Genomic DNA, 18,463 nt, shown 5'->3' with positions numbered 1-18,463 from the left:
TGGCTTTGTCTGAGGGTTAAGAGAAAAGTTTCCTGAAATCACTACAGAAGCTTGTCCTTCATGCCCACCAGCCCACCCCTCTGGGGAGTAAGAGTCCCCTGGGCAGAGGAAGTTGTCTCACAGCTGATAAGGAAGCCCAGGCCTCGTTGCTGGGGGCAAAGATGGTGAAGCTGCCGGGCCCTTCCATCTCGGGCCTCAGTTTCTCTGTGCGGTCCGTGTACAGCTGCGTGGTGGTCGATCCAACGACTCCCAGCGTCTCGTAAAGGTTGGAGAGTGGTAGGGCTGCAGGGGCGGAGGACAGAGGAGAGATGGGCCTGTGAGGCCACCCCCACCTGACCACACCTTCCCTGTCCATAGAGGACGCACATCTGCAGGAGTGTGTGGGCAGGCCTGCAGCCAGCCTACCGGAGGCGGCGGTGGTGGTGGTGGGGGTTGGGGGTTGAAGCTTGTCCCATGCTTCTTAAAATAACCCGGTCAAATGCTTCCCTACTTGAACTCAACCAATTGGTAATTTTTGATCATTTTAACCGCAGCAGAACAAAAGCAAAGCTTTAGTTCACAGACGTTTAGATAATACAGGCAGGAATACTGGTACGCCAGAAATAGGTATCCTAATTACAAACAAGTCTGACAGATTTATCTAGCTGTTGGAACTGGTTCCAAGAATGAAAGAATTTTGCAAGTCTTTGAGGTGCTTTGTGTATTTACAAGTAGCTTAGGAGGGCCTTCGCCTCACACAGTGGGCGTCATGTTCATTTTACAGGGTGTGAAGCTAAGGCTGGAGGTTGAGCTGCCCTTCTGAGGCCATGCTCCTTTCCCATTCCATATTTCCCACCTGTCCTTCCACTCAGGGCAGGAACGCCCGGGCCCAGACCATGCCAACCACACCTTCCTCGTGATATTGGCACCAAACAAATTGTCCCCTTCCCTTTAAGTCTGTCTCACATTCTCAACTAATAAAATAGCACATATTTTAAAGCTTAAAAAAAAATCTCTGTATTATCCCTGGTGTGTATGGAACTAAAAGGAAGGCTCTGATGAAATTCACAGGTGCCACGCAGTCCTTGGCCTCATGTAGCCATTCGTGGCACCTTTGTTGACTGTAGGTAGGCCCGCCTGGCCTGCCACTCTCCTCCCTACAGAACTCCGATGGGCCAAGTTTCCACAGAGCGAGGTGGAGGTGACTTGGCGTTCCCAGCCCAGCCGGGGACCATGCCTGTCTCATCTGCTCTCTAGCAGGGCTGGTCAGAAGCGCTGACTGTGTTTAGAATCACTCCCAGCCACAGCCATCAAGGCCAGGAGCCTGAGAAGAGCATGGACAGGTCAGAACTGGAGTCTGTTCCACCCCCTTGTGGAGGGGGTCAGCTCAGACAGGAAGGAACAGTAGGAAACTCAGTTTCCAGCTTCCACCTTCTGGCCCTCGTGGCGCCTAGAGGCCAGAGAGCACATGCCGGGGCGAGGGGGGGGTGTGTGCGGGAAGACCACAGAGCTCATCCCCCTCCGACCCCCGCTCAGGCTCTGCTGCCTCCATCTGCACTAATAGGCAAGGCCTGGCTTAATCACCTGCTGGGCAGCCCTTCTCTCCAGGGACCTTTTCATATCCAGGACAGCACTCGTAGCTGATGACTCTGCAAGGAGACACACAAATGCAGTATTAGCAGGGCTTCCCTCCTCCTCACAGGCCAACAGTCCTCTCTCCTGGAAGAATGGCCTCTGCCAACGAGGAAGGGAAATGGCGCGTAAACATCCTTCTCGGGGAGGAATTGTTCACTGACATGTCTGTGCCTTTCATGGGCAAGGAGCTGGTCACTCCTCCTCGGCTTTGCAGAATATTCCCAACGGCACCATCGCCTAAGGAAATCCACCACCTGGGAATGGTCAGGGGACTGTGGCAGCACATTCAACAGTGGGATTCAGACAACATACCAAGAGCTTATACCTCCATTGTAATTCCTGGGGACCCGGCAGTTCCTGAGAGGCCGCGGGGAGGAGCAGAAAGAGCCCTGACTTCCCCAGGCAGCCCCGCCTCCTCTCTGGGACTCAGTTTCCTCATCTATGAAACTATGTGTGTTTCGTGTGATGGTCGTTGGATTAAATCTCTCATGGCCTTCTACCTCTCCATTTAATAAACAAAAGGATATTGTTCTCAGTTTTTACAATCAAACTTTAAAACTTTAAAAATTATAGAAACAAAGCTCCTGTTATCAAGATGCTTTTAAATTTTTTAAAAAATTAAAAACCAAATTATAATCAAGGAAAACATTTATATGGTTTCAAATGGAAAATATGCAAAGTGTTCCCTACCCACCCTGATCCCTCGACAATCCCATCAACCTTCCAGGAGGCGAGCAATATTGCCAGTTTGTAAGACTCCTTGTATGTGGAGAAACAAGACTGGCAGTATCCAGTTTTAAATGTTGAAATCATTTGGCAGAGAAACTTAAAACTTTCTAACTCGGTCCAGTTCATCTTGGAATACTTCCGTCCTTCCTGAGGTCTGATACAGAGCTTCAGCTAACCCGGTATTCTGGGGAAGCCCCAAGAATTTCAAATATCATTGCAAGGAAGTCGCTGTTCTAAAAGACTACACCTGAAAGACTTGCTTCACATCAAATCCCCAAGTGCTGCCTACGGCCACCCCTGCACTGGCAGTGTGGGCGCAGCCCCTCCTGGGCAGCCTGGAACTAGAGGCAAATAGCCATGTCCTGCCCTTCCCTTGGGGACAGTAGAGGACTCAGACTGAATTTTCCACAGAACAGCTCACCACTCTCTCAGGGGCTGTTTTATGACATCAGGGGCTGTTTTAAGAGAAGCAGGCAGATCGGAAAGAAACAGGGCTTGCAGTGTGGGCGGGCGTTTTCAATGAGCCCATACATTCTGCTCTGATTAATCCACTGGAGTCATCTCAGGGAAGCCCTGGTGAGTCATGTTCATCTGTTATCCAAGGTGTTTCAGAGACGGACTGGCTAGGATTCTCGGGCTGCTGGGGAGCTACAGGCATCATTGGCCAGAAATGCTCCCCACCACCCCTCAGGGTACGGCTGAGGTGACAAGCCATGCACTTTCTTCTTTGTCCTGTTCTCTCCATCTTCCTGCCTTTCTCCTCCCCTTTTCTCTGGCCCTCGTCCCATCCTGTTCCTTTCTAATCTGTCATCCCTATACTTATAAGGCTAACCAGGCTGGTGGTCTCATGACAGTTTGATCGATCCACAATTTTATCTTTAAACCTAAAGTAAAATTTGGTTAATACTCAACCTCTCAAAGACAGTGTGGTGTAATAGAATAAGTACAAGAATTAGAAGACTTGTTGTGTGATCCATCAGTAACTAGCGAGATGACACCGAAAGTCCATTCTCTCTCAGTTTCAGTTTCCTGATCTATAAAACGGGATGAAGTTAAACTGGATGATCTCTAAGGTTCCTCACAATTTCACATTCGCAATTCTAGTCAATGGGATTATTTCCAGGGGGAAGAGGAACTCTATTTCAAAGAAGGAGAGTGCCAGCTTCCCCCAGCTAAACCTAGGGAGAGCTCCAAGCCTTGAGCCCACAGGACCAGGGGACACCCATGCATGGGATCCCCGGCTTTCTGTGATAAATACCAGGGTTCTCTTCTGGCGTATGGGGTTAGGGTTAGGCCAAGTCCCCCAAAGTTTAGTTCCTTCCAAAAGTGCCTGGGTAACATTCCATGAAGTTGGAAAAGCACAACTGGAGAATGAGTCTTCTTCTTAAAGCCTTCCTTATTTCTAGGACCCTTGTACACACTCTCCTTGCTTTGGAGCCCAGCCACGTTGGCCCTGGTGAGCCATGTGACTCACCAATGACTCTTCTTCTAGGGTGTTAGCACCTGAGTTTCATCCCAAAAAACCACAAGAGAGCTCAACAGCTCAGGTGACTTCATCAGGAATTCACTGAGGACAAAAGAAAACCAACTCCCCAGTGTAAACTGGGTCCTGTGGCCAAGTGTGTGTGCGGGTGGGGAAAATGGTGAGAACGACAGGAGATACGGGGCTGGGGAGGAGGGACGGATCTAAGCTGAAAAGTCTCGGCGTGCAGAAGGATAGGTGGAATCAGAACGCTGCAAGGACTCTGAGGCACAAAGGGGTTTCCCAAGATCACAGCTGAGGAGCGGCATCTACGACTCTCCTCAAATTGCATCAAATCCAATTCCTTTCCCATTGCTCTTGACAATGTACATATTTGGGGGAAAGCTGACTGATTTGGAAAGTTTGACACTGAGAGGACACAGGTTTCTCTCCAATGTGGTCAGAGCTAACCCCCCGTCATCACTCACTGTGCCCGTCCAGATGGGCCTTTTGCACCCATGTTCCCCAGCAGCCAGGTGTGGGTGGCACACTACCCCCAGCAGGGGCTCAGTTCCCCAGCTGAAGGCTTTTTCCTGGTTCTCTACCAGGAAGTTTTCTCCTAACCCTTTCACCCTGCTGACCTCTCCCTCCGGGCCCTCCTGTTACCCAGTCTGGCATCCAGGCACTTTCTAGGTGAGCAGGTGTCAGCTGTGCCTCTCGGCCTGAGCCTGGCAGCCCTGTGGGTTGAGATCTGCCACAGCTGGCAGTTTCCCTGCTCCCAGCTGCCCCAACAATACCAGCTCTCCTCAGAACCTGTCTGCTTGGCCCAGAGAAGCAGAGAGCAGCTAGAAACTGGAGACTGAGAAGGACGGTCCATTGAGACAATGTTGACCAAATCTTTCAGGACAAGCAGTCTCTGTTTTCTGCCCTGGAGAGAATACACATGCTGTGGGGAGATGGGGCCGGGGGCACCCCCAGGGGCCTGGGCCTGATGCCATCTCTCTAGGATAAAGGCAGCAAAGGGTGGAGACCACGGGGAGCCCCCATCATCTATGTCTCCCTAGTTCATGGGCTTCTCTGTGTAGAGAGGACCAATTTGTTGGTCTTTGAATTGAACCTCATCAGCAAAAGCTGTTCTAATTAAAGGCTCCTCGCTCTCCTTGGTCTGACACAGTACAATAAGTAAAAACCTTAGGTCAGAAAAGGCAGCAGACACTAATTTTTTTGTTCCAGCTTCCCTGGTCAGAAAAACAATTTGAGGAAGAAAGTGAGGGAAGGTGTCTGATTTAAAAGGGCACTTGGGGAGGGCAAAAAGGTAGTGTCGATCCTAGGTCTAAGAACAGAGATGCTCTGTTAGGGAGGCTCTCCTTCAGCCCCCTCTAAAATGTTTACTATGATTGGATTAAGAAAGAATTATTCGGGTTTCTCTCCCTAAATAATCTTCCAAAAAGTTAATGCAATAAGTTAAAACAATCACTCTCTCCCAAGTATGCTTCATGCCTTTGGCTGTCTGCCGTGGCTGTAAATTCCCTAGAGATGAACTAGCCCCTGGATGTAGGTGGAGCAAGGAACGGAGCCTGAGAGCCGGTTTCCTGTGACAGAAGGTAAACCATTCAGCGTGTCATGATTTCCAAGAGGAATCGCAGAGCAAACACAGACCAACATTGTCTAGACATCCAACACGCCCTGCAGCCGGGCTGCCTGGAGTGGTGCACTTCGGCACTGCTGGCCTGGGAAACTCAGCTGAGCTTTCTTGAGCCTCCCAGAAGAAAAAAAAAATGTTGAATCCGCTGGTGAAAAAGGGTTTGTTTTAACCTACGGTCCATCCCCAAAGACCTCTCACCACTACTCCATTCACCAGGGTGTAGCTTGGTTAGTGACGAGACTTCAGAAAATGTAGCTGTTTTCTTGTGTATTTTGTGAGGCCATTTTGGGGGCTCCTGGATGCTGAGCGTGTCTCCTCAGTTCCCATGCCCTTCATCATCTCACCAGGGATATTGGGGAGGTCCCTTGTAGCAGGGGATCAGAATGATACCAGACTCGGGGTGAGCAACTAGGAGAAGGTTGGTGACTCTGGGCCAAATGGCCTCTGCTGACCCTGAGAAGGCCTTCTCCCTGGGGCCCAAAGTCACAAGTTTTGGGGCTATAGAGAAAAATCTGGGGCAATTCACCCAGGCCCTTTAGGGCTGCTCACTGGTGGGTCACTGACATTCACCACTAGCCTTCATTCTCCCTGGGGCAGGAAAGTAGAGTAGCAGACCTCCCTACTTACTGGCAGGTGACTTTGAGCAGGCCCCTTAGGCTTTCTGAGCCTCAATCTCCCTATACTGATCTGATCGGGCAATTGTGGGAACTGAATGAGCTTACCTAGGAAAGTCTCCTAACAGAGGCTCGATATTTACTAAGTGCTCAGTTGTTGAGCTTCTTCTAAAAAACTCCAGGTATACACCTTAAAACTGAAGTTAGATTAATAACGTCATTGAAACTAATGTCCTATATGAGACCACTGATGAAATCACATTGTAATAAATCTCTCATAACACATCTATGTGGCTCAATAGATAGGGCCTGAATTAGTTTCTCATTGTTGCTGTAACAAATCATCACAATTTTAGTAGCTTATAAAAACACAAATTTATTATCTTACAGCTCTGGATGTTAAAGTCAGAAATTGGCCTTATGAGGCTAAAATCAAAGGCTGTATTCCTTCTAGAGCAGTGGTTCTCAACCTTCCTAATGCCGCGACCCTTTAATACAGTTCCTCATGTTGTGGTGACCCCCAACCATAAAATTATTTTCGTTGCTACTTCATAACTGTAATTTTGCTACCGTTATGAATCGTCATGTAAATATCTGATATACAGGATATATTTTCATTGTTACAAAATGAACATAATTAAAGCATAGTGATTAATCACAAAAACAATATGTAATTACATATGTGTTTTCCGATGGTCTTAGGCAACCCCTGTGAAAGGATCGTTTGACTCCCAAAGGGGTCGTGACCCAGAGGTTGAGAACCGCTGTTCTAGAGGCTCTAGGGAAGAATCCACTCCTTATCTTTTCCAGCTTCTGGAGGCTACGTGCATTTCTTGGCTTGTGGCCACATCACTCCAACTTCAGTTTGCATTGTCACATGTCCTTCTCTGACTCTGACCCTCCTGCCTCCCTCTTGTAAGGACCCTTACATTGGACTCATCTGAAAATCCTGGATAATCTCCCCATCTCAAGACCCTTAACTTAATCATATCTGCAAAGTTTCTTTTTCCTTGTAAGGGAACATGTCCACAGGTTCAGAGATTAGGACATCTGTAGGGGGTCATTATTCTGCCCACCACAGGGCCATTCCCCAGATGGTACATGGATTCACAAGAATTCTCAACAGAACAAAATTCCATGTCAGCTAAGCTGCCTCCTAGGAGTTTGCAGAATGGTATAGGACCTCCAGGAAGCCCTGCCAAACAGAGGTGTCTGGTGTACGACAACCCCTGGTGTTGGGTGTACAACAAATCTCAGCTATTTTGGAGCAGATTTCCCATGGGTCTCAGCTGGCTGGACAGGGAATATGAATTGGGGAAGGAGGTGCTGGTGTGTGTCTGGGGATAGCCTGGCTTCCCTAGATAGCTTATCACCATCTTTTTCTTTTTCATCCTGTGACCAAGGTTGTGGGATACAGGAAAGGGAGACCAAGGAGGGCTCTTCTTCAACTTCACTGTAACGTCTCTGTCTGCCCCATCAGAATGAGAGCTACTGGAAACAGCCCTGCTGGCTGATGAAAGCGCAACCACACACTGGCTGGCTTTGTAAGAGACACATTTCCAAGCTTTAATGCAGCGCTGAAGAAGCATTAATATTTCAGCCCCTGGGCAAAGCACTGCTTGCTACTAGAGAAAGGGAAGTGTCCTGCCAGCTCATCTTGGCTCTGGAGGAGGGCTTTTGTGCTCGTGAGATGTGTTGCTTGTGAAACAACTTCAAGACTTTTGGAACGGACAGCTGCCGCTCCAACCTGCCAGCTCCCGCTGGCCTCCCGGTGTCACGGTTATGATGTCTGAGCTCCTGCAATGACTAGTACAGTCTCATGATGTCAGCTCTGACTTGGCTGCTAACTAGGCCTCCCTCTCGCCGGGGTTTGCACAAAGGAGTCCTGTCGAGAGACAGGGAGGCTTCCTGACCACAATTTCCTGCACCACCGCTCAAGCTGCTGCATGTAAAAATTTTATGGTTGCCGATCAGACTGGAGCCTAAAATCAGAGTGGGATGCCGTCTCCCTCATAACTCTCTTTGTCTGGTTAGTTATTGTATTACTCTGGTGCTCTTTAGAGTCTGAAATAAAAGCTAACTTAAATTTCCAAGTAATAAAATTCACTCAAGTTACTAAATAGAGGCCCACTAGTAACTGCTTCCTGTAATAAAATCCATATGCTGGCTTGACAAATAGCACCGAAGACTCTGGTTCTTCTCTTTTAGGAAATGCAGAAAAGGTATTGTCTGGGAACGATGTCATGTCCCCTGAGAGGCGTGCTAAGTGTGGCCAGTGCCCTCCCTCCCGCCATGGAGGTGGCTCCAGGTTCCCTGGGTCTCTGTGTGACACTGCCAAGTCTTCACAAACTCCCCTTACCCTCCCCTCCCACCCCTGTGCTTGGTGTCGCTTGTCTGCTTTCAAGTTCAAGTTCTCCTTGGTCTTGGGCCTCTGGGTGACCTGGGCTGTCTCCTTCCCTATAACAACTTTACACCCTTTCACCCCAGTATACACTTCTGGCTTCAGCCTCCTCCCTGGGGTCCTGCTGAGAAAGTTCCCACTGCCCAAATTCGCCCCCCCCCCCCCCCCACTGAGACAGGCCTCTGTCCAACCACCCTCATACTCCCCATTTACCAGTCCTCACCCACATCAATGTGCTTAGGGACCCATTTCACCAGGATGACATCAACTCCAGCCAGCACAGCTCTCTCCCCTTCCCTTCCTGACCACCCCTGGCACTAAATTCCTGGGGATCACATGGCAGCTCTGGCCTGGGCCTCGGTCCTGGGCACACCAACGAACGGCGAGGCTGATCTTTCTCAGCTCTCTTGGGAACAACGGAGATATTTCAACTGCTTCCCCTGTCCCTCCCTGGGTTCTCTGGACCTCTCCCAACTCAGCTCCACCTTCCTGACGAGCACACAGTGTTCCAGGAAGGGACCCTCTTGCCCCAGATCATCAAGTTTTATATCAACTCATGTTGTTCTATCCCCATTCCCTCTTTTGAAGCTGCCTGGAGCAATGGCCACACTGAAAAGTCAAAAGTGCATATTGTCCCGTCTGGTTTTGTAGGGCCAGGCTGATGGCTGGGCCTGGCACTGGGCTCTGCTTGACTCCACTGTATACCTTGTTTTCTGCACCCACACCCTACCCACCTATTCCCTCTCCCAGCGCCTGGGATGCCCTGCCCTCACTGCTGTGAGGTAACTGCACCATCACATGGCCACACTCAAAGCCTAACCTGCCCAGAGGGGGAGATTGGGTCACCAGGACACTAGCCAGCACACCACTGTGCCACCTGTGCCTGTCCTGGCACACAGATGGAGAAGGACGCAGGTACAGGGCCAGGAAGCCAAGGCAACTCACCATCAACAGCAGTGTCAGCCTGGGAACTGCTGGGGAACATTTTCAGTCTGCTCTTAACTGTTCAGGCAAATGCCTCAGCACAGGGCCCCCTGAAATACCAGGGCCGGTGCCGCCCTGCTGCCAGCTTGACATCATATTCCCATTTTTAGGGAAACTGGTACTGACACAAAGGTAGAGCTCTTTGAAACCCGGACTCTGACACGCAGAAGAGCCGTTTGCTTGGTACAGATGCTCTGGCCACCTTCCAAGAAGCAATTACATGGGGCTTGGCTTGGAGTTGAGTAATTAACTGTTTATTTAAGCAGATAAGTACGCACATGGGAAAAATCAGAGTACTAAAGGTTTTCTTTTTTTTTTAACTTGAGCACCATGAAAGGATGTGTGGTCCATAATTTGCATAATCTCTTTTGTCCATAGCTGAAGAATTATCCCTGGGTGTTTGCTCACTGAACCCCAAAGGTGTGTTCTCGTAGCTCACTCAACCCTCAGCTTTGAAGCTGGGCTTGGTCAGGTGGGAGCCCGCTGTCCCGGACCTGCCCTTGACAGGCTGCCAGGGGGCCGATGGCTTCTCCCCAGCTCTGCCGTGGTCCCTAACACCCTTGATTCATACTAGGATGGACTAACATAATAAGGATCACAGTTGAGATATTCATTTCCATTTTAAAGGAAGAGCATTTTCCCTTCCTTCAGTTGGTCATGAAACTGAAGGAGATATCTGCTCAAAGCAATGTCATAAACAATACTTAAAAAAAAAACCCACCATGGGAAGGTGCTCAAGAGAGCAGCTTAGAGTCTCACAGTCCTTCTCTTATGCAGACAAGAGGAGGGTCAGGCCCTCCCAAGTGGCTCAGGAGATTTCACACAGCACATCTTCCTGTCTGCAGGAGAGAGCCAGCTTTGAGATCTGTTGACAGTTGGCGCCAACACAGATTAGGTTTCCACGAAATTCTGTTAGAACATGCACGCCGCCCCGTTCCCACCAGGCAGCAGGTGGCTGGGTGCATGCGCCTCCCTGCATGCTGACAGAGGCACCAACAAGCCCCGCTGTAACCACATGGGTCCACACCCCACTGGCACTCTCGCTTCTGTTTGTGTGGCCTAGATTTGCAAGTTCTAAGGGTAATAAGAATAGCAGGGAGCCTCTCACATGCACTATCCCATTCAATCCTCCTGTAATCCCATAAGGTCTTCCTATTGTTATTTCCATTTCACAGATGAGGTAACTGAGGGCTCCAAGTTAAAGCAACTTGCCCAGGGAAGCGGCAAAGCCAGGGTTTGAATTAGGGAATCTGAGCCTATATTCTTAAAATGCTATGCTGACTCATAATTGCACATTTCTAGGCTCTTTAAGTCTTTCTGGGGTGCTTACCTCAGAGCAGGAGTGGTACATACATCCACCACAGGCTGGTGGCTTCTCCATAACGATAATATTTGTATCATCGAGTGAGGATTAAAAAACTCACACGCACACACATACATGCTTCTTGTAATCTCAGATCAGCCCTGAAAAATGTATCCAAGTCTTGTCAGGAGCCTTAAAAATGCAAAACAAAACTGGCCAGCTTACTAAAAGGGCCACTCCCAAGCACACGGCTCCCTGACACGTTTGCACACGCATCTTCCAGGCTCCCTCGGCAGCCTGCCCTTTCAGAAGGCTGGCCCAGGTCTGAGGGGACCTGCAGCTGGCGGACAAAAAGCCCAGCCTCCTTGGTGGCTGGTGGTCTTGGGAGGTTACAGATACTCACGTTGATTTGCCACAGATTTTCCTCTGGTACCACTGCTTGCAGTTGGTGAAGTACTTTTTGTTGGTGCCGATGAGCTTCTGCACAGCACACACGTTGGGGCTGCGAAGAAAGCAGCAGCGTTAGCAAGACGGTCAGCGTGTCCACCCCGCCTCCATGTCCTTCCCACCCGTGGGCCCTCCTGGCTCATGTGAACATCCCAGATGTGGAGCAGATGCAGTCATTTCAGTCTTGGTACCGGACGGTGGCTTGGGGCAGACGTTGATCCTCCTGACCTGGATTTCCGTCAGCTTCCTAGAAGTTTCCCTCCAAATTAAAAATTGCCATAGTGTATCATGCATGGACATAACTTCCTTGTGGAAGTATCTTTCTTTGACACGGACATTTGGCAAATGGAAGTAAAAGCATCTTACATGTTTTCAGATGGCATGTTACCAATTGAGATAAGTAGCTAAGTAAAAGCTGTGTGTTTGCTAAGTAAATAAAGCAACTTCCTGAGAGGCCCCCAGCCTTTCTCTGCATCTCCACCCACACTGACCTGTGCTCTCACCTGGCATCCCAGTGCACCGGGCGCCCTGGTCCGGGTCCCTGTGCCTCCCGGGCAGCTCCACACACATGCTCTGCGTCCCCAGGCCAGCTGCCTGGTTCCCAAACACAACCTAGCCAAGTGCCACCCTGGAAACGAGAGGGCACAGCTGGCTGCTGTCAGGGCCTTGGCAAGAGACGCTCCCCCACTGAACTCTGTCATTCATACTTGGGCCCCAGCTCCAGTCGCACTTCCCCCAGAAAGCCTGCTGCCGGCGTCCCAGGTGACACTCTTCTACCGCTGACCTGGGACACAGCCCTTGTTTGACGCTGGGCACCAAGCAGAACCCTATAACTGAGCAGCATGTGTATGTCTCCTCTCTTCAACTACCTTCCAAACAACCTTAAGGGCAGGAGCTCGGCCTCATTCTTTCTTTTATGATCTAGATCAGTGGGTCTCAACCTTCTAGCCCTTTAAATACAGTTCCTCATGTTGTGACCCAACCATGAAATTATTTTCGTTGCTACTTCATAACTGTAATGTTGCTACTGTTATGAATCGTAATGTAAGTATCTGATATGCAGGATGGTCTTAGGCAACCCCTGTGAAAGGGTCGTTCGACCACCAAAGGGGTCGTGACCCACAGGTTGAGAACCGCTGGTCTAGATGGAGCCTAGGGCCAGGCCAGGGAGAAAGAGCAGTTTGGAATGAACTTGAATAAACAGAATGAAAATACAGTGGAACCTTGTTTCTTGAACTTAATTTGTTCCGGAAGGTTGTTTGTGAAGTGATTTGTTCAAAACAGAATTATTTTTTCCCATCAGAAATAATGTAAATGGAATTAATCTGTTCCAGACCTTCAAATGATTCCGTTTTAACCTTTCTTATAGACATGTCGAATGTACTGTTTCATTTATTGAACCACTCCCTACTAGCCGTAAAGAAATTTTTCTGCCTCAGAAATGCTATAACTGATTTTCATTTATCCAAGCAACAGGTTTTTCTACCTATTCCATTGCCTGTGATTGTTTTTTTGTGAGCACTTTCACACCCTTAGCAACATTAGCACTCCTGATGGCCTCTTTATGTTTTAAAATTGTGCTAACCATCCATTTCACCAGCAACAAAAGCATTCTCTCCTTTGTTTGTGCCTGAGAGACACTTTTTGTCATGCTGATGTATCAGCAATGAAAGGGCTGTCAGGTGGAAAACTGAAGTTTTGGTGGACAACAGAGGCATTTTTTGTCTGTGAACAACTTGGTGGAGAACAGAATTGTTCGAGATGGGAAACACCCAAGAACTAGGTTTGACTGTACTGCTCCTAGGGCCATCCAGTTCAGAAGGATCCCCGGAAACTGAGAAAAAGTCATGAGCAAATGGGGTTCTGCTGAGAAGCCTTCTTTCCCAGAGCAATGGGGTTCTGGTTTTGTGTATTTTATTCTAGCATCTCAAGTCCTGACCCAAACCATGCTCAGGCCGTGTGGTAGCAGGGCCTTCATGCAGCTCCTGGGCAAAGAGGCGGATGTGGTGACCACTGGGAGGTGGGTGTTCCTGCGCTGGAGGCAGGCAGTTCATCTGGCTGAATCACAAGTCAGAGGAAAGCCAAGCAAAGAGGCTGCGGGCCTTCCCATAACCTCTGTGCGCACAGAAGGTCGGGTATCATTCTTTCATACCAATTCCCCTGTTACTTTAAAATGCAATCGATAGGCATCATTGGACGTGCATGGTATTTTTCAGGAAGGCATTGCTGAGAACATGGTCAGTTCTCAGATACCCACTGCCGGTTCTTGGGCCACAGAGCAGGCTGGCCCTTTATTTCTCCACCCAGGTGGCTGTCACCTCGTGTTTAGGCTGTGGTTCAGGACGCAAAGGTGAGTACGCCAAGGAGGCACAGTGAATATTACTGCGTCGCTGTAAGAACCTGAGGGCCAGAGAAGGTAAGGCTGGAGAGGAAACCACCGGCTAGCAGGGAGGAGAGCCCATGTCCCCTTAGGCCTAGTTCTTTGGCCAAATGCCCGCAGCTCCCAGAGGATTCTAACAAGGAGCCACCTTGCTTCTGCTTGCTGTCTAGGACTCACAGGTTACAGCATTCCCCAAATAAGCCCTAGAGAGTTCCTGCTGGCCACACTCCAGCGCTAGGTGTACCAACTCAGAAGTTCTTCTATCTGACCAAGCAGGAAACAATTACTGCCGAATTCCCTGCAACTTTCCGTAGGCGTTTGGCAAATCTTCATTGAGTCTCCTGTGGATGTGGCTCTAACATTCCTCTGAGTGAGTTTCCACCGCTGCTGCCTTCTGAGACAGGAGCAGAGGCTGGGGGTTGCTGTGACACCATCCTCCCTGCACATCAGGGTGAGAGGGGTGGGCTGTGCACATAGGAAATTGATGCTGAAGTTTACCCAAAATGGGCAAGCCATTTCTGGACCTTCAGCCTCAAGTACAGCAGCTCTGCTGTGTTCAACTTGGACTTGAAGATCCAGTGCTTCAGGAAATTCAGTCCAGTTTTGGTTGGTGATATTTGGAAGTATGATTGCATTTTTTACTTCTCTTTCAGTAATTTTTCCTCCCCTATAGCAACACAGACACAGCTGGGGGTAAAGAGACCATGTCATAGTCACTGCTCTCCCAACAGCTTTCTGTGTTTGGACTGTGGACGAAAGGGGCCACACGCTGACCTGACAAGCTCAGGGAAGGCCTGCGTGGCAGCCTAGCAGACTCAGAGACCTAAAATAACCACAAAGGATGGTCTGAAATTAAACTTTGACTAAAAGCAGTTATGGTGGGCAGTTATGTCCTAGACCAGTGTCTTCACTGACAAGATCAACTTTGATCTTTACTGAGCCCATTTGCCTTTTTGCCTCTAAGATAACATTCCTTTGAAGTGTCTGGGTAACTTGTAACTTCCCTTTTTCTGGAACCCCTGGGGCATAACCAAATGTTCTGGGCGCCAGGGCAGATACTACAAATTCCTTCATTATCATGTTGATTGATCCTGCACCCACCTAAGTATGTGTCCATCATTTTACTTTTTATCCTATCACAGAGGTTTCCCTGCTTCGCTTAATCCCACCTCCTTAAATCTGTCACCAATGAATTTCATGTATAAATACGAATGTAACCCCGCCATTCTCCGGAGCACTATCTCAATTCGTTGAGGTTCTGCTTCCCGGCATATGTCGACAGTTTGGCTCAAATAAACTCACAAAAATTCTTTACAGGTTTCAATGGTTTTTTTACGTTAACAGGACTAAGTCATTCCACCTCCCTAAGCTGCAGTTTCTCCATCTGTAAAATGGGCACACGAACAGCAGGTGTAGTTTTGGTGATGGGTAACGCAGGGCAGTACACCAGCAAGGCACCCTCGTTATTTTTTTCTTTCACATCTTGGAGCACACTGTAGTTCCTTAAGGCAGCAAAGAGATTTTTCTTCCCTTTTCACCAGTGTTCACTTTGCATAAAGGTTATCCATTTTACACAGGCAAACAGCCCTGTGGTATTTCCAGGGACAGTTAGATTAGAGTAAAGGCAAGTGCGCCTGCAAGCATTTTGTCACAGTACCTGCCTGTGCATCCAGACTCTACTGGGGGCGGGGGTGTTCATGTGCCTTCTTACACCATTCTGCCCATCACAGATCGCTACAGGCCTTTCCAACTGCACGGCAAGAAGCTAATCAAGAGGATTAGCCTGGCCCTGGCTGGGTGGCTTAGTTAGTTGGAGCACTGTCCCATACACTGAAAGGTGGCGGGTACAATTCCCAGTCAGGGCACATACCCAAGTTGTGGGTTCAGTCCCCATCACAGCATACGTGGGAGGCAACCTGATCAATCAATGTTTCTCTCTCTCTCTCTCTCCCCCCCTCCCTCCTCTTCCCTCCCTTTCATTCTCTCTAAAAAATCAATGGGGAAAAAAAAATCCTGGATGAGAATTAACCAAAAACAACAACAAAACAAAACAAAACAAACAAACAACCCCAGAATCAGCCTGCAGGGGTATTGGGGGTGGGGAGGTGAAGAGGAAGTTCCTCTAATATCTGAAATTCATAATAAAGAGCATTTGCATTAAAAAATACCCTGTTTTCTGGCTGGTTAGTGTCTCTTCTGTACTCTGAAGGGAAGGTTTGCTATGCAGATGGTTCTTGGTGGAGTTCTATCAGCACCTTTGGGAAGGTTTCGCTGTGGTGTGCACAGACACCATTCTAGGTGACAGTGCCCCAGGGTCTAATATAGGGGTCTTCTCCTTAGTGGCTAAGACACAGAGGAACACAAACCTCCCAGGCAGATACCATAGCACCCTTCATTGGCAAGGAAGGCAGAGGGACAAAGGTGAGCTGGGCAGAGACAATGAAAATGCCAGTTGCTCACATTTTGACTTTTATGGCTTACATCCCCCTCATCTTTCTGACCTGTCCCCTCATCCTTTTGTACCAGACTAAGTGAAAGGTGCTTCTGCCTCTTCCAGAAAGACCCCAGGCCACCCTGGTGCTCTCCTCTTTCTGCGAGGGTATTGCGTCTGTGGCCTGGCCTGGCTTGATTTCACTCAGCAGCGTGGCCAGGCTCACTCCCAGCAGCCTCCCTCCCTGCAGCCCCGGGTGCCTGAAAGGCCAAGTAAGTGCCTAAGGCCACAGGCAGAGGTGACCAGGAAGCGACACCCAGCCCAGAGCAGCCCTGGGTGGGAGCCAAGGCTTTGCAAAGTCCGATGAAGTCAACTCTAATCTCCCCCAGCAGTGAGTTTTGATCTGACTACAGATTCCCCCGGCACTTCACATGGTGGTCTGGTCACTACCTGGGTGCGGATGGCTGGACCCAGAGCCATTTGGGCCACTACACAATGACTCTATCCACACATAGTTTTGCCTAGCTGTGAAAAAGGAGTTGGTGCCACCAGGCAGGCTGGAAGGTGTGGCAAAGCCCCGTAGTGAGTGAGCTGGATGGCCTCGTTTGGGAATATTGCCCACCTCTGCCTGGGTTTGCCAAGGCCTTTACCAGGTCAGACCCTCTACCCTCTTAAAACAATGTCTTCTTATGTTAGCTGTGCCCCTAAGGAACATGTGCAATGACAATGTTCCAAATTTGCAAACTTGGCTATTATTTAAAGAGAGATTCCAACCTGGCTCTAGTGTACACTGCAGGGAAGTGGTGGCCCCCTCTGGACTCAGTTTCCCCATCTGTACAATGTGTGTCAGGCCATGGAATTCTCCTGCTCACCTCGCAGGCAAGGAGATGCCACACTGCCTCTGCCTCTACTGCCCTGGCTGTGCCCAGAGAGCGCTGTCAGATGCCAGGTGAGCAGGAACCTGGGGGGCGTGGATGCTACCAGCCTGTGTGGCCCCAGTGTCACCTGTGGAGGTGCTGGCCAAGGTCCCGACTGAACGGGAATAAGTGTACTGTTGGGTACACGCTATGCCCTGGCCAACTTCCCACGATGATTCTGGGCACAGCTGCCAACCCCGCTTTTCTCCTGTTCGCTGGGAGCAGAAGCTAAAAGCCGGGTTGGGCGTCTCATGCTCTTGCCTGAGTCTGGGGTCGCTGGTCAGCTCTTCCACCCGCTTCCTCGGCTGGGCTTTCCCTCTACGGTCCCCTCCTCTCCCCACTTCACGCAGGGCTGGTCCCTCAGAGGGAGCGCCCCACGCGAATGGCTTTGTCCCCGCGTCCCCAGCCCGTCCCGCCACCCCAGCGGGCGGCCGGCTTACCCGTGCTGCCGGCCCCGGAGCCGGCTGTGCTGCAGCACCAGCTGGTAGGGCGACTTGGCGGGGCCTCCCTGCGTGGCGGCGGGACCCAGGGCCAGCGCCAGGGCGAGGGGCAGCAGACACACGAGGAGCGCCATGGAGCTAGAGGAGTGCTGGCCGGGGTGGTAAGAGCGCCTCCGCCCCGTCCCGCTAATAAGCGGGCGGCGAGGGGCGGGAGGCCTGGCGGGTGGGTGGAGGCGGGAACCCCGGTGCCTCCCCGCCCCGCCCCCTGCCCGCGGGCCAGGGCTGTGAGGCTCCGCTCACTTTCTGGGCCGGCCAGCCCTCCCTCCCTCCCTCCCTCCACCCCCACCCCCCCAACCTGCTAACTGGCACCCAAGCTACAGGTCTTGGGAGAGGCTGGAGTGAGGGGTAGCTGTGCCCCAGGCTCTCCGCACACCCGCCTCCCTTTTGGAGCCCGCAGGACCTGACCTCAAAGGGCCTTCATGGTCTTGAGGCTACAAAACATTGCCCCAAGTGGGAAGAGAGGCCATACTGAGCCCCACAAAACGCCCAGCAGACTAGCCTCTGCATTCCAAGAGCACCCCTCTCTCCCAGGCTTGCTAATTGAAAGACAGATAAGGAATGAAGCCCAAAGAATGTGGGGCAGGTTTTGCTAGACTCTCAGCTGGTGTTGGAAGGCCTGGAGAAGGGTGGGGTCCGTCACCTTGGTGCATTCATTCTCTTTCAATAAATATCTGTGTGCACTGTGGCCAGATGGATGCTGCAAAGATCTCTGCCCTGGAGGAGCGCAGAGCAAGTAAACAAATCGTCACAGGGAGAGAGGATTCGCCCAAGCACTGATTAATCACCCACCAGGCAGTTACCTGGCTCTGCTAGCCTGGGGGAGACAAAAAGGGATGAGTGGATGGGATCCATGCTCTTTCTGAAAAAGTTCAGTCTGGAGATCTGCAGGACACCCAACCAGGTGCCCTGGAGCGGGGCAGCGTGGGTCTTGGGAGCCTAGAGGAGGCCCCAGGCCTTGGCACCTGCTCTTAGGCCTGAAGGGTCAGGAGCTTACCAAGCAAAATGAGGCGTGCATTCAGGGAACTCAAGTCGTGGG

At 50.4% G+C, this 18,463-nt stretch overlaps 1 protein-coding gene across 1 annotated transcript in view; it reads right to left on the bottom strand.

Moving 5' to 3' along the window:
* The window catches only part of TGFBI (transforming growth factor beta induced), a 33,395-nt gene extending 15,851 nt beyond the window's left edge, over positions 1-17,544 (bottom strand). The window contains exons 1-4 of the mRNA XM_059698447.1: positions 17,368-17,544; positions 11,156-11,254; positions 1,564-1,628; positions 122-282 (exon numbers count right to left, since the gene is read on the bottom strand). Of these exons, the coding sequence (XP_059554430.1) occupies positions 122-282; positions 1,564-1,628; positions 11,156-11,254; positions 17,368-17,501 (459 nt within the window). The 5' untranslated portion in view covers positions 17,502-17,544. The remainder of the gene's footprint in view (positions 1-121; positions 283-1,563; positions 1,629-11,155; positions 11,255-17,367) is intronic.
* Between the last annotated feature and the right edge of the window lie 919 nt (positions 17,545-18,463).

The sequence above is a fragment of the Myotis daubentonii genome, chromosome 5, assembly GCF_963259705.1.
Source record: "Myotis daubentonii chromosome 5, mMyoDau2.1, whole genome shotgun sequence".
In the NCBI taxonomy this organism is placed as follows: domain Eukaryota; kingdom Metazoa; phylum Chordata; class Mammalia; order Chiroptera; family Vespertilionidae; genus Myotis; species Myotis daubentonii.
Note: the sequence above shows the minus strand (reverse complement) of the source record. Positions and strands in the feature narration are given on the sequence as shown.